At 43.1% G+C, this 25,855-nt stretch overlaps 1 protein-coding gene across 1 annotated transcript; it reads right to left on the minus strand.

Moving 5' to 3' along the window:
- Window positions 1-17,711: 17,711 nt before the first annotated feature.
- LOC134565794 (myelomonocytic growth factor-like) lies at window positions 17,712-22,777 on the minus strand. The gene is made up of 5 exons (XM_063425446.1): window positions 22,702-22,777; window positions 22,106-22,251; window positions 21,536-21,643; window positions 18,989-19,126; window positions 17,712-18,014 (listed from the first exon to the last, which is right to left on the minus strand). Exons 1-5 carry the CDS (start codon window positions 22,715-22,717, stop codon window positions 17,868-17,870), a joined length of 555 nt encoding a protein of 184 aa, XP_063281516.1. The 5' UTR covers window positions 22,718-22,777; the 3' UTR covers window positions 17,712-17,867.
- Between the last annotated feature and the right edge of the window lie 3,078 nt (window positions 22,778-25,855).

The following is a 25,855-nucleotide window of genomic DNA, read 5'->3' on the forward strand; positions in this document are numbered from 1 at the left end:
CCCATCGTGGTCTCTTTGGAGCTCTGGGGGGAGGCTCTAGGCAACAGGACAGTGGTTTTTCACATGGACAACATGAGTGTTGTCCATGTGATAAACCGCTCCACCGCCAGTTCCCCTCCAGTTCTTGCGCTACTGCGACGGTTGGTACTTCTTTCCTTAAAATTTAATGTTTGGATTAAATCATGTCATGTGCCGAGTGTTCATAACGTGGTAGCTGACTCTTTCTCGGTTTCAGTGGGACCGGTTTCGGGAGTCAGCGCCAGCTGCGGAGGCAGTGGGTATCCGATGTCCGGTTTCCTTATGGGAGATCGATTTGGAGGATTGAGAAGCTTGGTGTCGGACTCCTTAGCTGACTCGTCCTGGAAGGCATATCAAGCCGTCTGGTGGACATGGCTCTCCTCGTTCTCGCAGGGCCTGGTGCTGGGGTCGGAGTCCGGGCGATTGGAGGCGACTCTGATAATGTTGGAGTCGATGTTTGCGCAGGGTAAGTCTTGTTCGACGGGCGAGAAGTCATTGACCGCCTTATCCTTTCTGTGTCGGTCTATGGGTTGGCAAGACGTTTCTCGGTGGTTTGGTATACAGCGGATTATTCGGGGTTGGAGACTTAGGAGGGCCCCAGACCGCCGCCGCCCGGTGTCAGCCGACTTGCTGGGACGGATTCAGGCGGCTCTGGGGGCAGTTTGTTTATCAGACTACGAAGCCTCATTATTTCGGGTTGCATTTGCATTTTGTTTTTTTGGAGCTTTTAGGGTGGGCGAGTTGGTTGCACGCAACCGTAGGGCGGTTGGGCCGCTGCTTCTGGCAGATATCCGGTGGTCCGAGGACCATGTAGATGCTTTCATAAGGCGTTCCAAGAAGGACCAGGTAGGTAGGGGTTCATGGGTACGTATCGGTGCCACGGGTGGCAGGTTTTGTCCAGTCTGTCTTTTCCTAGATTATTTGCAGATTAGGCCGGTGTGGTGTGTCTCCTTTCTGGTTCATAGGGATGGGTCCCCCCTCACACATTATCAGTTCTCAGCCAGGTTCCATGCTGCCTTGGTTGCATGCGGGGTGAATCCTCGCCAGTACTCTGCTCATTCTTTTCGGATAGGGGCGGCCACCCAGGCTAGTTTGTGGGGTTTCTCGGACGCAGCGATTCAGCGCTTGGGTAGATGGGGTTCACAGCGCTACAGGTCCTATGTAAGACCTCATTTACTATAACGTATTTTCTCCGTAGGTCCTCGGCCCCGCTGCATTTGGATATTGGGACATTCATATGTGTATTGGGCAGCGCGGCGAGCGGAGGAGTGTCCCTGTGGGAGAAATTTGGGTTTTTCCTACGAGATAACCAGGGTAAGGTGGAGGGGTATTAGGGGTATGTTGTGGCAGCAGCTGTATTCCGAATGCGTATCCCTTCGTAGGTACGTGTCGGGGCCAGTGACTCTAGTAATTCATGCAGGGGGAAATGACCTAGGGCGCAGCAGGTAAGTGGACCTCCTGCATGCAATTAGGCACGATCTGGCTCAGTGTATGGCTCTTTTCCCTGAGTTGACCCTTATTTGGTCGGACATAGTGTCCAGGCCGCGTTGGCGTTCGCTGCCTCACGCAAAGGGCGTGGAGCATAGTAGGCGCAAGCTAAACATGGCCATTGGGAAATTTGTCCGCCGGATCGGCGGTTTTGTCATTACGCACAGAGAGCTGGAAGGGGACAATTCCAACTTGATGCGGAAGGATGGGGTACACCTCTCCCTCATAGGGTTGGATATCCTAAATGCGGGTCTCCAGTCTGGTATCGAGGAGGCGCTGGCTTCAGGGGGGGGGGGTGCGGTCCCTCCCAGGGGAGTAGGTAGGGGTGAACCGCGGTGGTGGTAGTCCTGGCCAGCAAAGAGGATTGGAAGCAAGTGCCCAAGCGGCTTGGGGAGTCGCAGCCTGCTGAGAGCCGATGGCGGGGGCAGGCTGCATTGGACTCGTGGGTCATTTGATAGAGCTGTCTGTTGGTAATCCCCCAACAGCTGACAGGTTGTGGACGCTGGTGATGATTTATGTTAATTCTGTTAATAAAGCTGTGGCCGTTGCCCTTACCCATACAAAAGGTGTTGTGTATTTATTGGGCAACGGGTGGTGGGAATTTTGGTCCGGGGTCAGCAGTCAAGTACCTCCCTGGAAATCTTAAGGAAGGGAGGACATGACTGCTGTCAGGGATAAGGGGTTGGGTCATAAGGGGATACATTGTGGCACATGGGGGACATTAAGATGGGGAAAAAGGGGAGGGTACTCACCAGTTCCCGGGCAGAGGTGTAGTGTTGCTAGCTTCCCGCCCGCCCACCCAAAAGAGTGTTTATGATGGTGTTGTTTTGGTTGTGTGCTGTTGTTTCTTTGTTTTGTCACAGCTCGCGGTAGTCCTGGCCAGCGAAGAGGTTTGGAAGAAAGTTCCCAAGCGGCTTGGGGAGTCGCAGCCTGCTGAGAGCTGATGGCGGGGGCAGGCTGCATCGGACTCGTGGGTCATTTGATAGAGCTGTCTGTTGGTAATCCCCCAACAGCTGACAGGTTGTGGACGCTGGTGATGATTTATGTTAATTCTGTTAATAAAGCTGTGGCCGTTGCCCTTACCCATACAAAAGGTGTTGTGTATTTATTGGTCAACGGGTGGGTGGGAGTTTTGGTCTGGGGTCAGCAGTCATGACATAGCATATATTGAAACTGAAATCTCTACTATGTCAACTTATGTGGAAATGTCAACAAAAACTTGCTCGTCTCTTAATGCACAACAAAAATAAAGAATAAAAAAAAAAAAAAGAAAGAAATCAGTCTGTGTAAATAATATTCATTGTTCTTGTTATAAACTACATTTTAGTTTAATAAATTATTTTTAGTAAATCACCTAAAATGTATCAGAACAGCTCCGCCCCCTGGCCACACCCCCACTCACACCCCTAAAATTAAAGAGTCCCTCATTGTCCATTTGAAATGTTGGAAGGTATGGAATTGCCTGGGAACAAGAGAAGACCCAATGAGTTCTCAATGTGCAAAAGACCATGGATGATAAAAAAAAAAAAAAAAAAAAAAAGCAAAGTGGGGTATAGAGTTAAAAGGTATTTTTTTTGCTTCCCTGGTATTTAACACCTTTGAATAAAACCTTTTTTTATGGTTTGCTGTTTTCTGTTAAATTATACTGACAATTTAGCAAATTCCAACATAATCCAGTTCAGACAAGGCAAAACCGGGGTCAGGGTTTTTAACTTAAGTGAGAATTCTCAGTGGATTCAAAGTGAATTTAAAATTGAAGGTACGAGTAGCTCTACCGAAAACATAGGTGACAGAATTTTTCCAGTTCGGCTACTTTGGCCTTAAATTTGAAATTCACTTTGAATTCTAACCTTTGTGAATAACCCTTTATGTCTTTTCTCTGTATGCTATGCTGACGGCCAGGTGCTAAGGACAGAGCTTACAGCCAGGGCCAGTATTAGGTATTATTAGCTATATGGATGAATGCACAGACATGGCATATGGCCCTCATGCAGAAAAATGTTTATGACCCCTGGTCTAATTAATCCCAGTGACAGTGTCTAGGCCTGTCACTCAAGTCACTAAGATTGATTAGTCAAGCTCTAGGGCTCAGATAATTAGCCAGGTCCCAGAGTGTGAAAAAAAATTCTCTGCACTTTAATAATGTATGATGAGTGTGTAACAATAATTGATGTTTTATCTACACAGTGTCTTAGCCGGTCACTTGTCACTCAAGTCACTGCCTAACTAACAGCATTGGCTTGAATGACAGGCCTAGACACTGCCACTGGGATTGATTAGACTAAAATTATATATAATACATTATTGTTACACACTCATAGAAAAGGCAGTGTTTACATTGCCCCAAAGGGACACCTACAGTGGCCACTCCTCAGATGGCTACTGGAGGTGCTTCCTCTGGCAGTGCTGCAAAGTGTGCAGCACTGCCGTTTAGCATCTCCACGTTCTGCATAGAGACGCTGAACTTTCCTCATAGGGATGCATTGATTCAATGCCACTCTATGAGATGGTGCTGATTGGCCAAGCTGGTGTTTGGCCCCACCTCCATCCCGCCTCCTTGCCGATTTCAGCTAATCCAATGCTTTCACTATGGGAAAGAATCAGATTGGCTGAAATCATAAATTCTGATGATGTCAGCAAGGAGGTGGCTCAGAGGCGGGGTCAGCACCAGCAGACCTGAGCAGTGCTGGAAATAAGGTTAGTTTTATTACCTTTTAATTAAGGGGACCAAGGGGGAGCAAGCCACCTAAATGGTGGTTTTAAGACTATAGGGTCAGGAATACATGTTTGTTCATTTAAGGTTAGAAAGGGGTTAATGTCAGATATACATTACACAGGGTGTTTAGTGTCAAGAGGATTAATGAGTTACTCTAACCATTTTTCTTTGGGGGGGCAGGGGGTGACTTTTTTTACTTTAAAAAGTCCTATGGGGTACTACTAGTTAGCCCCCCCCCCATCCCCGAAGCTACCGGTGCGGACTTCCACGTCTCCACCTGACATCACCTAAGTGCCTTGTGTGATCAAATCACCTATCGTTCGGGTCGTTTGGCTGGCTGAGTCCACATGCGCGCACTCTGAGTCAGTGAGGGGAGATTAATTCTTTATTTTCAAAAGTGAGCAAAAGTAGAAACATAAACAGTATATCTGCACAATGATATAGCATGCGCAAGGTTTATTACCAGAATATTTAAGAACATAGAAGAAAAAGATCCTTTTTTAAAATTTTGAGCTGACAGGCTAGCAGTGGGAGCTCAGAACGTCGAGGGAGGGACATGCACACTTGCTCTTTCAGGCAAACTCAATACGTCCGTTGCCAGTATGCTGACGACAGGTGTATTTCATGTACAGAATTGACATTAGGCAGCCATGAACAGACTTCTGGGCTGCCAACAGCACTGCACATCCAGATTCCTATAACCATAACTACTTCAGAATCACCAAAAGGGTTATGGTGGATGGACTAAACCTTTAAAAGCTTGAAGATTCGAGTGCTTAAAGAGACACACTATTCACCCAGACCACGTCAGCTCATTGAAGTGGTCTGGGTGCAGTGTCCAGAGAAACTGCAATTCTTACATTGCAGCACTAAGTCTAACTGGGAGACAGCCACCTGAGACGATTCCTGCATCCTAACAGGCCTTTGGTCTGGTATTTGAAGCTGCATGTCCTCACGATCTGCAAGAGGACATCCAGCGTCAGCTTTTTTCCACATAGGAAAGCATTGATTCAATGCTTTCCAGTGGGGAGGTTTAACGCAGGCCGCGCATGTGCATTAGCGCCCGCTTATCACGAAGCATCAGGGAGCCGTGACACTCGGCACTGGGGTAAGGTAAGTAAATAAAGGTTTTTAACCCTTTAGTCACCCGGGCGGGGGAAAGGTGGGATGGCCGAGGGAGCTATAGTGCCAGGAATACAGTACTATACTATCAGGGCCGGACTGGGAATAAAAAGCAGCCCTGGAAAAATGTTATACCAGCCCTATCCTTAATTGTGCCAGCTGTGACAGAGATACAGTTCCAATTATTTAACCAACAAGAAGGAGCACACTCACAGAACTTTAAACAAACGAGCTGTTTTATTCTAATCAGATGTGCATCTTACTTCAACGTTTCATCCTTATAATTTTGAAAGGTCCAGTAATGGGAATGAAACATTGACTGAATGCTGCTCCACGTCTGATTTAAATAAATGTTATTTTGTTTAGTCCTCAGTCCTATGAGTGCACTCTTCGTTGTATGTAGTTTGATACCAGGGAATGAAAGACTGAGAGAAAGGCAGGGTTATCCACTAAACTAATATTTTTGTGAATGAAAATGTAAATTGTAAAATTTAGGCTACAATAGTCAAGCTGTCACTATACCCAAGTTGAAATTTTGTTTCAAATCCGCTATTTTGGTTTAAATTATGAAATTTAGATTTTCACTTTTTAAAATTAAAAATATTAGTAAAAACCCTTTGGCAAATGCCAAACCCTTCTTACATTTTATATATATATACATATATATATATATATATATATATATATATATATTCCAAGTGTATTATGCATGAATATATTATATATCATAAACATAATAATTAATAAAAAATATGCTTGTGATATTTATACATACACACACACACACACACATAGTGATATACCGTAATACCATTTGTGCATATGTATGTATGCATAATACTTCCACAAATCACATAGATAAAGCAAAGCTATATATTTTTTTTTTAATTCAACATGTCATAAAAAAAATTAAAAAAAAACATATATAGGCATCAATAAATAGAATTTTGATTAATGGATACTCACTGGCACGTTCTGATGCCCATATATACACACACTCACATACACTGGCGCACAATGATCCATACTGACACACACATTGACACATACTGACACACACACATACAGTGACATATACTGACACACACAGTCATCCATACTGACACACACAAACAGTGATCCATACTGAAACACACACACAAACACAGTGATCTATACTGACACAAACATTGATCCATACTGATTCACATACACAGTGATCCATACTGACACTCACACACATAGTGATCCATACTGACACACACACACACATACACACAAACTAATCCATACTGACACAAACATTGATCCATACTGATTCACATACACAGTGATCCATATTGACACTCTCACACACAAACTAATCCATACTGACACAGACACAGTAATCCATATTGACACACACATTGATCCATACAGATACAAACATGACTGCTGACCCGGACCAAAACTCGTTGCCCAATAAATACACAACACCTTTTGTATGGGTAAGGGCAACGGCCACAGCTTTATTAACAGAATTAACATAAATCATCACCAGCGTCCACAACCTGTCAGCTGTTGGGGGATTACCAACAGACAGCTCTATCAAATGAATCCCACGAGTCCGATGCAGCCTGCCCCCGCCATCAGCTCTCAGCAGGCTGCAACTCCCCAAGCCGCTTGGGCACTTTCCTCCGAACCTCTTCGCTGGCCAGGACTACCGCGAGCTGTGACAAAACAAAGAAACAACAGCACACAACCAAAACAACACCATCATAAACACTTTTTGGGTGGGCGGGCAGGCGGGAAGCTAGTAGCACTACACCTCTGCCCGGGGAACTGGTGAGTACCCTCCCATTTTTCCCCATCGTAATGCCCCCCATGTGCCACAATGTATCCCCATATGACCCAGCCCCTTATCCCTGCCAGCAGTCATGTCCTCCCTTCCTTAAGATTTCCAGGGAGGTACTTGACTGCTGACCCGGACCAAAACTCCCACCACCCGTTGCCCAATAAATACACAACACCTTTTGTATGGGTAAGGGCAACGGCCACAGTTTTATTAACAGAATTCACATAAATCACCAGCGTCCACAACCTGTCAGCTGTTGGGGGATTACCAACAGACAGCTCTATCAAATGAATCCCACGAGTCCGATGCAGCCTGCCCCCGCCATCAGCTCTCAGCAGGCTGCGACTCCCCAAGCCGCTTGGGCACTTTCCTCCGAACCTCTTCGCTGGCCAGGACTACCGCTACCGCGGTTCCTCCCTACCTACTCCCCTGGAAGGAACCGCGCCCCCCCCCCCGCAGCGAGCGCCTCCTCAATACCCGCCTGAAGACCCGCATTCAGGATATCCAACCCTATGAGGGAGAGGTGTACCCCATCCTTCCGCATCAGGTTGGAATTGTCCCCTTCCAGCTCCCTGTGCCTAATGACAAAACCGCCCATCCGGCGGACAAACTTACCAATGGCCACGTTTAGCTTGCGCCTACTACGCTCAACACCCTTGGCATGAGGCAGCGAACGCCAACACGGCCTGGACACTATGTCCGACCAAATAAGGGTCAAATCGGGGAAAAGAGCCATACACCTAGCCAGATCGTGTCTAATTGCATGCAGGAGGTCCACTGTCCTACTGCGCCCTAGGTCATTTCCCCCTGCATGAATCACCAGAGTCACTGGCCCCGACACGTACCTCCGAAGGGATATGCATTCGGCATACAGCTGCTGCCACAACATACCCCTAATACCCCTCCACCTTACCCTGGCTATCTCATAGGAAACACCCAAATTTCTCCCGTAGGGTCGCTCCTCAGCTCGCCGCGCTGCCCAATATACGTATGAATGTCCCAGTATCCAAATGCAGCGGGGCCGAGGACCTACGGAGAAAATGAATTATAGTAAATGAGGTCTGACATAGGACCTGTAGCGCTGTGAACCCCATCTACCCAAGCGCTGGATCGCTGCGTCCGAGAAACCCCACAAACTAGTCTGGGTGGCCGCCCCTATACGGAAAGAATGAGCAGAGTAATGACGAGGATCCACCCCGCATGCAACCAAGGCAGCACGGAACCTGGCTGAGAATTGATAACGTGTGAGGGGGGAGCCATCCCTATGAACCAAAAAGGAGAGACACCCCATCGGCCTAATCTGCAAATAGTCTGAGGAAAGGCGGACTGGACAGAACCTGCCGCCCGTAGCCCCGATACGTACCCATGAACCCCTACCTACCTGGTCCGTCTTGGAACGATTTATAAAAGCATCTACATAGTCCTCGGACCACCGGATATCCGACAGCAGCAGAGGCCCAACCAAACTACGGTTGCGAGCAACCAACTCGCCCACCCTAAAAGCGCCAAAAAAACAAAATGAAAATGCAACCCTAAATAATGAGGCTTCGTAGTCTGAGAAACAAACTGCCCCCAGAGCCGCATGAATCCGTCCCAGCAAGTCGGCAGACACCGAGAAACGTCTTGCCAACCCATAAACCTGCACAGAAAAGACAGGGCGGTTAATGCCTTCTCGGCCGCAGAGCAAGACTTACCCTGCGCAAACATCGACTCCAACATTATTAGAGTCGCCTCCAATCGCCCGGACTCTGACCCCAGCACCAGGCTCTGCGAAAATGAGGACAGCCATGTCCGCCAGACGGCTTGATATGCCTTCCAGGAAGAGTCAGCTAAGGAGTCCGACACCAAGCCTCTCAATCCTCCAAATCGATCTCCCATAAGGAAACCGGGCATCGGATACCCACTGCCTCCGCGGCTGGAGCCGACTCCCGAAAACGGTCCCACTGAAACCGAGAAAGAGAGTCAGCTACCACGTTATGAACGCCCAGAACATGACAAGCTTTAATCCAAACATTAAACCTTAATGAAAGAAGTACCAACCGTCGCAGTAGCGCAAGAACTGGAGGGGAACTGGCGGTTGAACGGTTAATCACATGGACAACACTCATGTTGTCCGTGTGAAAAACCACTGTCCTGTTGCCTAGATCCTCCCCCAAGAGCTCCAAAGAGACCACGATGGGAAACAGCTCTAAAAACGTCAGGTTGCGCATGACATCCAAGCCCAGCCAGTGTGCCGGCCATGCCTCTGCGCACCACTTACCCTGAAAGTATGCCCCAAACCCCACGTAGCTGGACGTGTCCGTGAAAAGGTTCAACTCTGCGTTAGACGCCGCCTCCAGCAACCAACAGGAGCGCCGATTGTATCGCTCCACACCTGGAGGTCCGCGCGCAGACGCCTCGTGACTCGGATAAAATGAAAAGGCTCCCGAACCCCTACCGTGGACAGAGAAAGGTGCCTGCAGAACGCACGTCCCATGGGAAGAACTCGGCACGCGAAGGCCAAGTGCCCCAGGAGCACCTGCATTTGTCGCAACTGAACCTTCCTCGCCCCACGAACCAGGTCAATCAGCCTCAAGAGGACTGACAACTTTTCATCTGGCAGACGGAAAACCATACCGACAGAGTCGATCTCAATCCCTAAAAACTACAGGACCTGAACCGGGCCCACCGTCTTAGCCTCCGCGACGGGGACCCCGAAGTATCCCATAACTGCCCTAAATGTACATTGATCCATACTGATTCACATACACAGTGATTCATACTGACACTCACACACATAGTGATCCATACTGACACACACACATACACACAAACTAATCCATACTGACACACACACAGTAATCCATATTGACACACACATTGATCCATACAGATACAAACATTAATCCATACTGAGACACACACACAAAATAATCCATACATGGATCCATACTGACACACACACAGACAGAGTAATCCATGCTGATCCATACATTTATCCATACTGACAAACGCTCAGTAATCCATACTGGCACATACATTGTTCCATACTGATACAAACATTGATCCATACATTGATCCATACTGACACATACATTGATCCATACTGGCACATACATTGTTCCATACTGATACAAACATTGATCCATACATTGATCCATACTGACACACAAACATTGATCCATACTGACACACAAACATTGATCCATACTGACACAAACATTGATCAATATTGACACACAAACATTGATCCATACTGACACACACATTGATCCATACTGACACATACATTAATCCATACTGACACATACATTGATCCATACTGACACATACATTGATCCATACTGACACATACATTGATCCATACTGACACATACATTGATCCATACTGACACATACATTGATCCATACTGACACACAAACATTGATCCATACTGACACACAAACATTGATCCATACTGACACACACATTGATCCATACTGACACAAACATTGATCCATATTGACACACATACATTGATCCATACTGACACACACATTGATCCATATTGACACACACACATTGATCCATATTGACACACAAACATTGATCCATATTGACACACAAACATTGATCCATATTGACACACAAACATTGATCCATACTGACACACAAACATTGATCCATACTGACACATACATTGATCCATACATTGATCCATACTGACACATACATTGATCCATACTAACACATACATTGATCCATACTAACACATACATTGATCCATACTGACACATACATTGATCCATACATTGTTCCATACTGACACATACATTGATCCATACTGACACATACATTGATCCATACATTGATCCATACTGACACATACATTGATCCATACTGACACATACATTGATCCATACATTGATCCATACTGACACATACATTGATCCATACTGACACAAACATTGATCCATACTGACACATACATTGATCCATACTGACACATACATTGATCCATACTGACACACACATTGATCCATACTGACACACACATTGATCCATACTGACACATACATACACACACTAATCCATACTGACACACACACACAATACCTTCAAAAACACCTCCCACACACAATTACACACTCAATATACACACACCCTAAGAAACTTGGAAATAAACATAAACTACCTGGGTGCCACAGCTCACTGAGCCCACCTTGCTCCTAGATCTGTGCTCAGCTCCAGGCTGAGAAGCAGCCTGCCTGCAGCTCTGTCTGGCCCCTGCTCACTCCTCTCCCTGCCTGCAGCTCTGTCTGGCCCCTGCTCACTCATCTCCCTGCCTGCAGCTCTGTCTGGCCCCCTGCTCACTCCTCTCCCTGCCTGCAGCTCTGTCTGGCCCCTGCTCACTCCTCTCCCTGCCTGCAGCTCTGTCTGGCCCCTGCTCACTCCTCTCCCTGCAGCTCTGTCTGGCCCCCTGCTCACTCCTCTCCCTGCCTGCAGCTCTGTCTGGCCCCCTGCTCACTCCTCTCCCTGCCTGCAGCTCTGTCTGGCCCCTGCTCACTCCTCTCCCTGCCTACAGCTCTGTCTGGCCCCTGCTCACTCCTCTCCCTGCCTGCAGCTCTGTCTGGCCCCTGCTCACTCCTCTCCCTGCAGCTCTGTCTGGCCCCCTGCTCACTCCTCTCCCTGCCTGCAGCTCTGTCTGGCCCCTGCTCACTCCTCTCCCTGCAGCTTTGTCTGGCCCCTGCTCACTCCTCTCCCTGCAGCTCTGTCTGGCCTCTGCTCACTCCTCTCCCTGCCTGCAGCTCTGTCTGGCCCCTGCTCACTCCTCTCCCTGCCTGCAGCTCTGTCTGGCCCCTGCTCACTCCTCTCCCTGCCTGCAGCTCTGTCTGGCCCCTGCTCACTCCTCTCCCTGCCTGCAGCTCTGTCTGGCCCCTGCTCACTCCTCTCCCTGCCTGCAGCTCTGTCTGGCCCCCTGCTCACTCCTCTCCCTGCCTGCAGCTCTGTCTGGCCCCCTGCTCACTCCTCTCCCTGCCTGCAGCTCTGTCTGGCACCCTGCTCACTCCTCTCCCTGCAGCTCTGTCTGGACCCCTGCTCACTCCTCTCCCTGCCTGCAGCTCTGTCTGGACCCCTGCTCACTCCTCTCCCTGCCTGTAGCTCTGTCTGGCCCCCTGCTCACTCCTCTCCCTGCCTGCAGCTCTGTCTGGCACCCTGCGCACTCCTCTCCCTGCCTGCAGCTCTGTCTGGCCCCCTGCTCACTCCTCTCCCTGCCTGCAGCTCTGTCTGGCCCCCTGCTCACTCCTCTCCCTGCCTGCAGCTCTGTCTGGCCCCTGCTCACTCCTCTCCCTGCCTGCAGCTCTGTCTGGCCCCCTGCTCACTCCTCTCCCTGCCTGCCAGCACTTTACACACAGGAAGCAAAACGGCAGAGGACCCGCGTGGGCTGCCCTGCTTTGCCTGATTACCGGGTCACATGCTTCCTGTGTGTGAAGGCTGACTATAGTATCCATTTAAATGTGAGAGAAAGGAAAGAGTTTGTTTATGTTTTGGTAAGGGTTACATTTAGGGGGAAAAGGGTCTTTAGGGTAAAGGCATGTGGAGTTTGCAGTGTTATTTGCAAAGTACTCACCTTCCTATGATTGGTGATGTTAGAGCTGCAGGAGCTGGTATACAGTGTGTATCACTCAATGCTGGTCCTACTCCTCCTGCAAGGCATTTCCTGTGTGAGAGGCTGTTAGTGGGCAGATGGGCAGTGATCCCTTCCCCTTCCTGTCCAGCCTCACACACAGACACTGGAGGAGCTGGGACAGCACTGAGTTTTACACTCACTATAACTGTTCCTGCAGCTCTGCTATCAAGCATAGGAGGCTGACTGGAGCACAGGGGACAATGGCCAAAGCTCCTGGTACTTATCTCCCCTCACCAACCAACCTAAGCTCCAAAAAGGTTTCATAATATTCCGGCCCTGTTTATTTTATATCAATGATTGACAAGGGAAGTAAGATGGAGGCGCCCATTGCAAGAAAAAAGAGGTGTGATTTTTATTTTTTTTTTTTTTTTAATTTAAACCCCACATCATATATACATTATTGTTAACCTAATATTAAAAATCCTAGGTAGTGACAGTTCTCGTTTAAAGCATTAAGAGAAAAAAAGTAAATCAAGAAAAAAATTTAGGGAGACGGAGTAAAAGTACTAATCGTACAAGTGTCCAGCAGAGGGAGCTCAGCAGAAAAATAAGATGATTTAATAAGGTCTGAATTACAAAATTAAACGTAAACAAAATCTAATCGAATTCAGTTTATGCCCGTTTCCATATTTGAGAAAGGACAACTCAGGTTTGCTGAAGAATGAACATAATTAAAATGCCAAGGAATATTGCCGTTTATCAACAGCTTATATGTTAGGCCAAAACAGTTGACCCATCACTTTTTTGGCCTGGGACAAACTTTATTTGTGCTGGCAATGACCAATGAAAGAGCTCCATATTGTTGGTGTGACTGAACTTATACCAGGACTCCACAGCACAATCACAGTAAAGGCCAAACCCCAGAGTGAATATGGAGCATGACTACTTGCCAGAGTGGTTGCCATGGCAGCCAAAAAAGTTTACAATGTTGGGGCTAGGGGAACGGGGAGTCTTGGGAGAACTCACCGGACCACTTGAGAGCAAGCCTGAGCGATCCAGGCTGTGCTTTTTTACCACCACACTTCCCTGTTGATGTGTTATGGGATCACCACTTGTGTTTTGTTTATTTGTTTTCTTCTATTAATCACAGCTGCGGTTTTCCTTCGCCAGCAAGTCTTAAAATGAACACTGCCCGGACGGACTTGGAGAGCCCGAGCCCGGTTCGGTCAAGGACGAATGACAGGCTAAAGATGATTGGTTAATGTTAGCGGTCTGCTGGGTAAAGCCAGCAGCTGACAGTAGTTTGTTTGCTAGTTAAAAATAAAGCTGTGGCCGTTGCCCTTTCCCTCTTAATTGGCGTTGCGTAATTTATTGGGAAGGAGGGTAATGGGAGGTTGAAAAATTTCAAGGAGTCAGCAGTCATGTATTTTGAAACTACAATAAATGGATTTAAAAGTCAGTCAATGTGAATGAGATGCATTGCTATTGTTATAAATTCCATTTTAGTTTAGAACACCTCCGCCCCTGGAAAACACCCCACTCTCATTCCTAAAATTAAAGTATCCCAATTGAAATGTTGGGAAGTATGTACAGTATTAATAAAAAATATAACATTAAATAATATTGGATCTTTTACAAATTATATGATTGAATTAAAAAATAACAAACACTTTCAGTAAAGTTGTGTTATAAATAGTTCCTGGTCTGAAGGCTTATCTTCAGCTTTAATACGAAATCCCAATCTTACAGGAAGCTGATGGACTCCTCCCACCCATCTTCTGCAAGCCCTTAAATAAAGACTTTGCTGGGATGATTTTAATTAACTGGACCACCTGCAACTCCTAAAGTTAACAATCTGTTGAAGATCAGTGGAATGCAAGATAGGGTGTAAATGTATCTGTCTTATAAGGAAGTGTGAAAAGGAGGCTGTGTGATTGACAGCCAGGGGAGGTGTGACAAGGATTGCAAAAATAAAGTAGTTTACCTCCTAAATAGCAGATGATTCAGCAGTTGGACTGCAGGGCATGATCTATACACCAAAATTACTTCATTAATCTGAAGTGGTTTTGGTACTTACAATGACACTTTAAGTAAATAAGTACCCTCGCTTGCTGGTTCTTTAAGAACCCCTTTTTAAAAAGGATCTCAATAAATGGATATATTTAGGGACATTGGGGTAGATGGGTATTTGTTTTATATCTGTATGATTTATGGAACTTACCTTTATATTCTACTTAGAGGCTGTCCTAGATCCTGGAGAACAATTTTAGGCTCCCGAGTTGCCTTTCCAGGTTTGTTATCTGTGTTTTGCATTTGGGAACACCAGGGAATTGTCCTCAGCAAACATTAGCAAGGCTTGCACTGCGCAAAGTACTGTTATTGGTAGAGAGATTCAGTAGCAATCTGCTCCTGATCTGCTTTGATCGAGAGTGCCCTGAGAGGTTGTCAGTACGGTGTGCATTAACACTTGGCTTACGCACCTCTTTTTTAAGATGAGTCTGCCCCCTTATTACATCACAGTCCACCTACACCCTTGGAGTAACTTGCCAATTTTGGCACCTTTGATTCAAGGTGGTGCGAGGCACTTCGTTAGCCCTTTTGCTGAGGAACTGTTATAGTAAGGTGGGTACCAGGCTCCTCCTTGGCAGAGAACATGAGGGTGGGCTGGCAATATGGGTACAAAAGGGTCAGGCATACCTTTAACACTGTACCTAAGGAGGATGAGAACTTTTAATGCAAAGGTTCTGGGCACCCTGTAACATTACACACAACGAGTTACTAATACTACCTAAGTAAGCGTTAGCGGGCCTATGCCAGCCCATTTGCTCCAATATATTACTCACACCCAACTGCAAACAGGGTTTGGGGGTAGGTTAGGGTAGGTTACTGCTGGTTGTCAGGGGATATGGGTCTGTACTATATTATATTGTAGAAAACATTAAATAATTATTTTAATCTTCTTCTGTATTATCTGATTGTCATCAATCTACTAACCAGTTAAAAATTTTTTGTAAAAAGTACAACTGCTACCTATTTATTTTTATGGAACACAATATAACCACTAAAGTGTGCTGCAGTGGTTATGGTGGCAGCAGCGACCTCTCACGTTTTGACCAGTGCTAACAGTTTGAGAATTTACCTGGAGGGCCCATACCATGCAGTGCCAGCTCAATCTCCCTCTTTAAATATTAGAATTCAAACTATTTATCTTTTTTGTTTCTCTTTCACAGTTAACATAACATATTATCAAGTGCAGTCATGTGATTAACGGACATGCCGTGGACCAAGCAATATTTTAGATACAAGCAGACCTACGCAATACAGTTAGAATTGTTGGGAATCTTTAGTGATTTTAAAATTTAAGGCCAAAGTAGCAGAACCTGCAGCATAGCTGACGTGTAGCAATTACAACACATGATTGCTGTCAACACAATATCAGTACATTTTGGTGGGCAAATAAATATACACATATCTTTTATTTAAATTGTATTTATTTTTTCGCAACACATTATTTTTTTTTCACTGGGTAAAAATTGCACAAATATTACACAAACTGTATAAATATACATAATGATTTAAAAATATATAAATAAATATCAAATAAATACGTTCATTGTTATCCCAAATAACATCATCTACCCAAATAATTTAAAATAGATTAAACAGGGAAGGGAAACATAAATAGGGGTGTTAGGGTAAAAAAATACCAGGGGCTTGACGCCAATACAAAATCCCTTCCTCCCCCCTCCCCCCCCCCAAGCTGCACAGCTCAGCAGCACCTAGAGGTAAGCATGGAAAAGCCACTTGGCTAGGGGTGGACAAACTTGAATATTCCAAATGTTGTGGACTGCATCTCCCCAGTGCATTTTCAGCTGTATGGGTGTAAGAGCATTGTGGGAGGTGTAGTCCACAACACCTGGAGTGCCGAAGACTGCCTACCCCTGTCCTAGGCATACTCCTGCAAACTGAGAACAAAACCCACCGACTCTGAGATGATAGGCCTCCAAATTCTTAAATATTTATTATATATATATGTTACTCCCCAGAGTAGCTAGTGCAATAGACTTTTCTCTCAAAACGCGTTTACAGTCAGGAAAGGACTTTCCTATATATAAGGAAATAATGATGAAAACCGATAAAAACATGGAATGTTCTGCTCCTTTGTTCTATCAGATATTATTAAATAGTAGGCTGAGCATTTGCTCCTTGTGATAGAGTTGGCGGTTCTTAACCCATCAAAACACTGAAGACTGCTTTTATTTGACTAAGAAGAACGCATTTAGTACATTACTTTAGCTTATTAACGTTTTTTCTGATGGCAAGTTTTTCCAAGATACAAACACTTACAGAGTTAATCACTAGATAATTGTCAGGAACCCACCCATTGTACAGCGCTAACCCCTCTGGTGCTATATAAATAATAAAATAATAATAATAGTAATTCAAAGCAAATTTCAAATTTAAGGCCAAAACAGTTCTCCGTCAGCTTTGCTATCAATTCAGCTACTTTGGTCTTTAATTTGAAATTAACTTTGAATTCCTAACAATTCTCCCAACAAATAAACCTGTTATTCTAACCAACTCGACTTAGCATTAGTGGCACAAATCAATACTGAGACAGACACAAAGTCCGATATTTTAATGTAGTTTGCCCAAGTCTGTCAATGTAAACCATGTGATTTGTGGCACTTTTAGAACGATTTGAACCCCAACAACGCTCAGATTCTACACAATGCCAGGACTCGTGAAAGAGCCTTCACCAATCGGAGGTGTAAGCAGGAGCCTCTAAAGTACCACCAATAAATATATTGACCCCTCTCCCTGGCCAGAGGTAATAACCAGGGAGGGGGGGAATAAATAAACAGAAAAAAATTAAATAAATATAATAATAATAAAAATAAATAAAGCTACTCCCGTTTTAACCCACACAGAATACAGCCCCTATGCCACCCCACAAATGCATACACACTTACTCACACACACACTATACCCATTATACACAGTCGCTTCCTCCCTTACATACACATTCCTTATTGCAATTAAGGAAACCGTTTAGATAGGATGCTGCTTAAATATTAAACAGGAGATCCTCGTTGGAAAGTCCTTATGGCCCATTAAATGGTTATCCTAATACATTTTGGACCATAAGCATGAATTTGTGCAGGTTTGATAAGATCAGGAATGTTCCTGCTTTTTCTTCTAATGGTGTTTTGTATATTGGTGTTTCCTGAATGGAGTGGTTATCAGCAGTAATTCCTTGTGCTTCCATCTGTTGAGAAAAGAGACATTATGTGGTTTGTGTTTTTGATTATCGAACAAGTCAATCTTTCTGTTAATATGGTGGGGAAATCGCATTTGTCAAAAAATGATGGAACACAATGGGAGGAATGTATGATCAAATGTATGATTAAAACTTAAAGGAACACTATAGGCACCAAAACAACTTTAGCTTAATGAAGCAGTTTTAGTGTATAGATCATGTCCATGCAATCTCACTGCTTAATTATTTGCCATCTAAGAGTTAAATTAATTTGTTTATACTGCCCTATCTTAACATGAAGTGTTTAGGAAGGCTGTGTAAGTCACATGCAGGGAGGTGTGACGTACACTGCCTTCCTAAACACTTCACGTAAAGAGAAATGTGATGTTTACATTTCCTGTATTGCACATAAAGGAAATAATTTTATTGTGATTAAAGTTAAATTTATAGAGCAGGAGATAAAAACTAATAAAGTAAGTTAACATCTGATTAAAAATGTAACATTTATTTATTGCAGGTTGTGTGAGACACAGGCAGGGGAAGTGTTGTTAGGCCTGCATAAACAGAAACAAAAGTGATTTAACTCTTAAATGGCAGTGAAACGAGCAGTGGGACTGCAGGGGCTTGATCTATACACCAAAACTACTTATTAAGGTAAAGTTATTTTGATGCCTACAGTGTTCCTTTAAGTCAATATAGCTTAATTAGAAACATGGTCCAAATCAGCTATGTTTCCATTTTAGCTATTTTGAGCTAAAATTTGAAATTCACTTTGAATTTCTAACAATGTTTACATTACGAAATAACCTTGTATAATGTGTTTGTTTCCACCATTAAGAATACACTTAAATAATACAAGGATTCCATTTTGGATCAAGACTCATTCCTCTACATCTGCAGTAAACATTTTGGGCTGATCATATCGTCACGTATTACCCTCTACCCCCCTTTATTCAGCAATTGTCCCTGTGTAAGATTCTCACCTCTTCCTGGATATTGGTAAGCAGATCTTTGACGTCAGCCTCCAAACTGTCTAGTTTGTCTTGTGGTAAGTCTCTAGCTGAGGTAAGTAGTGTCATGAAACCACTCAGGCCATTGGACAGCTGGGAAAAACATGCGCCCTGTAGGGAAAGAAGTGTGAGGTTACATTTCCTGTATTCTATCAACTCCATAAACATCACGTTGGCTATTAACAACTATTATATTTATTCAAAGATAAATGCTTTATTTAATTATAAAACTATAAAACGTTGTCATCGTTTTCAATGGCTACATGTTATGCACATAAGGGGAGATGTGAGCTCTAGAACAGGGGTACCCGAAAGGTAGGTCCCCACATGTTGTAGAACTACACCTCCCACAATGCTTTGCATGCCTTTAGAATGTATTTGGCATGACAAGGCATCATGGAAGTTGTAGTTTAAAAATATCTGTGGATCTACCTTTTGGGCACCCCTGCTCTAGAATGTAAGCTCGGTTGAGCAGGGTCCTTATCATCATCCTATTGTTAATTGTCTCATTTATTGTTAAATTTCCCCCTTTATAATATTATAAAGCACAGTGGAATAAGTCGGCCTTGTATAAATGCCAATAATAATGATAATGTAAACCTTGATATAATGAGTAGTCTTGAGGTGGAAAGCTTTGTTGTTAATATTCAGTCAACAACAGCTGATCTAGAAAAATGCTCCAACTGCGCTATAGTCACAGATGCACTATTTTAATCTACATTGTACAATTCAAGATTTCATTCACTACTATTCTAAGACTAGTAAATAACTTTGAACTTGTTAATGCAATGCATTAATTCATGGTTCCATAGAGAATTTACAGCATGGGGTGCCCAAAAGGTAGATCCCCAGATGTTTTTAAACTGCAGCATCCATGATGCTTTGTCATTCTAAGGACCTTTTAAAAGCACGCAAAGCATCATGGGAGTTGTAGTTCTACAACATCTGGGGATCTCCCTTTTGGGCATCCCTGATTTACAGTGTAGTGTACCTTTAACACCAACTTTTTTTTTAACTGCAGTGTTCCTATTCACAGCTACTCTCGTTCATACACACCCCTTTCTCACGTTAGTTAACCCCTACCAACCCTCTGATCACAAACCTAACTTTCAGTGTGTGTGTGTGTATGAATGTAATTTTGTACTGGGTTATTCAATAAAGTGAGCATTACTGTGAATTCAAAGTATAATTTAGACCCGGAGAATGTCTCTAATATGGCTTTATTGAAAAGAAATGTTGATATTTACTTTGAATTCTCAGCAGTTCTCAAATAGCCCTGTCAGATTGTATGTTTCTATTTTATAAGTAAAAGACAATAGCTTGCTAATAATATAGTCACTGCCCCATAATGGGTTTTCTAAACATTATGAAAATGCTGGTGCAATGAGCTATGCAATGCCTATGTGGGCACTTGTCAACAAAAAAAAACAAATTAACAGTAAACAAAACAGAAGTGGCAGTTTCACAGACTGATACAGTAGCAGTTGAGGGCCCTATACGTGATACAAAGTGTAACTGCACTATACAAAACTAACACAAAGTGCAGATATTGATGTAGGGCAGTGATGGTTAACATTGACACCATCAATTGTTTCTGGACTATATTTCCCATGATGCTCAGCTAGCTTTTAGACTCTAATGCATGGGTCCTCAAACTCCGCCCCCCAGATGTTGCTGAACTACAACGCCCATGATTCTTTGAATTACATAGATAACCAGAGAATCATGGGAGTTGTAGTTTAGCAACATCTGGGGGGGCGGAGTTTGAGGACCCATGCTCTAAAGGCTAGCTGAGCAACATGGGAAATGTAGTCAATTTATGGTGTCAAGGTTAGCCATCACTGATCTAGGGTGCAGCAGAGATCATTTGTTGAATAAATAACAAAAAATAAGCTTCCAAATTATAAATGTATAGATAATCAAATTGCATGGTGCATAAACATCAGTCCATGGAGAATGAAGATTATTCGTTTACATTTACTTTGGAGATTAGTCACTAAACACCAGCAGAGTTATTCACCAAATGTCAAATTTAGAGGGAAAATAGCCTAAATTTATCAATTCTATTAGTCGGTTCGGCTACACAGGCCTTGATTTAAAATTCACTTTGAACTCTCACTTTCGTAAATAACCATGCCAATTGTAGTAAACTCCAAACTGAATTGCAAAATTCAAACTTTAAGAATTTTTCATAATCAGCACTTTTGCAATTCTTAGTAACATAGTAATATATGCTGAAAAAGGCACAAGTCTGGTAAGTTCAGACGTTTACATATCCCTCTTTCTGTTGTTGCCGCAAAAGAAAGAGCGAACAAATCAAAATAAATAATTTATTTAATTTCCAATTTTGCCAAAAAAATTGTAGAAAAAAAATCCTTCTTTAATCTAAAAAGACAGCTTTCTCCTTGGATTGGCTCGCTGTTACACCACAAGTTTCAATTCACTGCAATTTGGTGTTTAATGAAAAGGCCCCATTTGTTTCCTCATGCATTGCTGCTTTTTTAGTTTACGGTAACTTACCTTGTTGAAGCTCACAGTGTCGCACTGTTCCAGAGGGGTTGCGTGTAGTCCCAGCCCATTCTGAATTATTCTGAGTTCCTCTTCGTCACATAGTTGGTGAACTTCACACTGAGCAAAAAAATAAAAGCAGCGGCCGTCAAATGTGCATCTCAGGTAGTGCCAGATTATTCCCGTAATATCTGGGCTCTCAGCATAAGGAACCAAATTTAGCTGTTTTGTAACAAACCGATATCCTTTGTACTGAGAGAGAGACTAAGGGGGTGTGTGACAGAATACAGTAGGCAGGTTTAAATTTGGATAAGGAAATGCCTTCAGCTAGATGTTTCCTTCACTTAACTACAGAACTCCGTAACACGCAGGTTTGGAATGTTGCAATGCTCGTTCACCCTGGAGAACGGTGCAAGATATTCTGTGGGATTATAAAGTAACTTTTTTCGCAGTGATACAGTGATGGGAAGGGGGGTTCCTTAAGACGATGCTCAGACCAATCCCAAGATTATATAGCGCATAGATTCTAAAGGTATCACCACGTCATGGACTCCAAATCCTTTACCAGCAGAAGACACTCACCATAATTTCTCTTAGATCATATGCAGCCAAAGTGATCTTGCGGCTCAACTCTTGATTATCATCCAGGAATCCGACACTCGTGGATAAAATACGTGAGTGGGGGGCTGCAAGGACCCCCAAACTGAGGCACAGAAGTAGCAGAACATCTAAATGAAGGACAGAAGACAAAGGTTAGGGAATGGTAGCACATACATTTTCTTAAAGAATTCTGTTGTGTTAGTTTTTTTTTTTCAAAATTCTCCCCCTTCTCATACTCATTTCCTCTTTCCTTTATCTTTGGCACATCATACCTGACATTCCTAACTAATCCTCAGACTCCTTAACCTCAGATCCATTTAACTCTCAGAACATCTTAATTTCTACAAATTTCACTGACAAACTACTAGTGATGTGTTAACCTATACAGCTGCAACAAAAATCCAATCAATAAAAATATATCATTAATAATGTAAGCTTTTCACAATCCCAATGTCCACTTTTAAACTTTAATCAATAGGTACCGCTCAGAGATTTGTTCTTTTATAAGCAATAAAATCTACTGCAGTCCGTCAATTTGTCTCCTCTCAAGTATGTTATCTTCTTGTCATGGTACCTACCTCTATGTGACATCATTTTTTGTAAGAGTATCAGGTGCTGGAATTTGCTTCAAATATTGATTGTCAGAGGCTGACCAGTGGATGAATGAGCCATTGTGGGGCATCCTAACCTTTTTATAACAGATTTCAGTGGAAATGCCAAAGTGACGTAAGGGCTGTCTCATTCCGATGATGTAAGCACAGTATACATAATATACTTGTGAATTACTTCATCTTCGAGGGAAGCATTATCCATATATCCGCTCGGAACAAAATAATAACATGCAATTTTATTTTCCAAATAAAATATTTCCATAGTCACAAATTAAGCAATATCCATTTTTGTTAACTATAAGTCTGCAATAATATATGTGTGATACTACTTTAGTTACATTTTGTTCAAATAATGCCTACAGGGCTTTATTATAACATTTACTAATTAAGAGTCTTTATTTGAAACTTTTTGAAACTTAAATTTATTATTTATAAAAGAACAATCCAATGTTGATGTCTAGTTCGCATTCACCAGCTTAAATCGTGATGACCCCAGATTTTCACCACAATAATACCATACACCTGCATGCTAATTATTTGCAAAAAAATTCCAAATATCATTAGAACAGATCGATATATAATTGTAGAATATTCTTATTTTTGACATGTTCTTTGCTCTTCGTTCTGAATGAACAAAAGTTTCATGTATATTTTTCAACACCGCACTAATGTATTTATTGAATTAAATCATATTCAATAACACTTTCAACTGTCACTTATTTGGTAGATATCCCATTAAATAAAACACCCATAACTTGTGTTGACGTTTTTTATCCATGAGATACTCCATTTTCTTTTTATTTATTTTAATGTTTTACCAAATTATGTCACAATCCAGTTCTGACAAGGTACAACCAGGGCACATTTTCAAATGAATAGGAGGAGAATTAAAAACCTTGTTTAATTTCTATGTATGTTTTCTCTATGCTGACTGCCAGGTGCAAAGGATCGAGCTTATAATAGGGGTAGGCAACATTTGGCACTCCAGATGAAGTGGACTACATCTCCCATAATGCACTTCCATAATGCTGGCAAAGCAGCAGGAGAGATGTAGTCCACAACATCTGTAGTGTCAAAGGTTGCCTACCCCTGGTTTATAACGATGACTGACAGGGAGCTAAAAACTGAGGGTGCTGGTATATGGCTTAAGAGGCGATTTCCGCATTTAATTTTATTTTTCTGTGTCTTGGGATAAGTAAACATAACATTAATTCCTGGTGACAGTTTCCCTTTTATGTATACAAACGGACATATTATTAAACCTTATTTACAAAAACACAGACAATAAATGATAGAGTATTGCTGACATTTTATTAAACTTTATTTACAAAGACACAGACAATAAAGAATAGAGTATTGCTGACATATTATTAAACTTTATTTACAAAGACACAGACAATAAAGAATAGAGTATTGCTGACATTTTATTAAACTTTATTTACAAAGACACAGACAATAAAGAATAGAGTATTGCTGACATTTTATTTACCCCCCCCCTCCCCCCCAATCCCCCACCCCCTCAATCCCCCACCCCCATCAGTCTAACAGCTTTGGAATTGGAATGCTTTCAAATATCTTTTTTTTACTGAACAAAATGACACACGTAACTCAAATCTGAATTGTGTGATACAAAGGTTCAGTACATCTGGGGTGTTGTAAAGTAAAAATAAATTGTATCCGCTGCAGGTTTCCTAACAGCTGTTCGTGGAGTACATTGATATCACTTAGGATTTATACGTGTTTTGTGTGTACATCTGGTCGGACCTTGCACACTTTTTTTTTTTTTTTTTTTTAAATCTTTCTGCTTACTGACACAGATTATTAGATCCTGTTACTCTGCTGGAATGTTTGTGAAATCCAACCATGAATTTATTGCAGTAAATACAATAAATGTTTCTATTCTTTCTTTTTTTCTTCGGGTATTCCGATCGAAGCAGGAAGCAGTCTCATGCCTGGCTCATGCCTTCCTAGAGCTTTGGGCACATATCTTTACACAGAAGCCCAACTCAGAAATAATGTTCCTTAACTATTACACACCAGGATTTCTCGAAATGACGTATTTCCTGTTCCCATGGAAGCTGACGTAGTTTGTTCTCACACTAGGGGAGGTGTGGCGATTTAGACATCGCTTCTTCTTTTCAACAATCCCTCAATCTAACATGTTCTCTTATTACACTACCCTTTTATAAAACGTACCCTGGAGAGTAGTGAAAGGAACTGGTGTTTTATGAGTAAATTTGACGTGTCCTGGCAATATATGTTTGAGGAAAGAACAGAATGTCTTCATCTTTAAATCTCATTTTATTTATTTTCTTTGTACAGTGTATATGTATGTATATGTAAATGCACACATATATGGATATATGTGCTGTGTGTGTGTATATATATATATATATATATATATATATATATATATATATGTATATACACATATCCGAGCCTGTTCGTCTCTGTGGACACACAACCAAGTTGCTGTACAGAATATGGATTGGACCTGCCTAAGTCCAGATGGGAGATACCACAAAGGGTAGTTGAGAATGACAGGGCTAAGATCCTGTTGGACTTTAAGATCCAGACATAAAAGTAAGTGCTGACCAACCAACCTGACATCGTGGTGGTAGACAAGAACAAAAGACTGCAGTCGTGGTGGATGTGGCAATACCCAGTGACTATAACATCAGGAAGAAGGAACATGAGAAGGTGGATAAATACCAAGGACTGAAAAAAGAGCTAGAAAGTATGTGGAAAGTGAAGACAGTAGTAGTCCCAGTTGTAGAGGCTGTGACTCCCAAGTTGGGGGAGTGGCTTCAACAGGTTCCAGGTGAGACATCTGAGATCGCTGCCCAGAAAAGTGCACTTCTAGAAACAGCTAAGATACTACGCAGAACCCTCAAACTCCCAGGCCCCTGGTAGAGAACCCGAGAATGAGGAATAAACATACCACCCAGGAGGGGTGAGAAAATCAATTTTATATACCGTATTTTTCGCTCCATAAGACGCACATTTTTTCCCCTCAAAAGTGAGGGCAAATGTCTGTGCGTCTTATGGAGCGAACGTGAAGCTTTTCTAACTTGTCTTGAAGCGTGGCCCGGCTTCACAGCGCGCACCGCGGTACTGGAGC

The sequence above is a fragment of the Pelobates fuscus genome, chromosome 6 (genome assembly GCF_036172605.1).
Source record: "Pelobates fuscus isolate aPelFus1 chromosome 6, aPelFus1.pri, whole genome shotgun sequence".
Classification (NCBI taxonomy): Eukaryota; Metazoa; Chordata; class Amphibia; order Anura; family Pelobatidae; genus Pelobates; species Pelobates fuscus.

Excerpts from the sequence above, each read along its gene's own strand:
- LOC134565794 (XM_063425446.1), bottom strand. Across the intron at positions 21,644-22,105 it reads ATGATCTAAGAGAAATTATG|TGTGAAGTTCACCAACTATG; the intron begins GTGAGTGTCTTC and ends TTTTTTGCTCAG. Across the intron at positions 19,127-21,535 it reads ACACTGTGAGCTTCAACAAG|GGCGCATGTTTTTCCCAGCT; the intron begins GTAAGTTACCGT and ends CTTTCCCTACAG.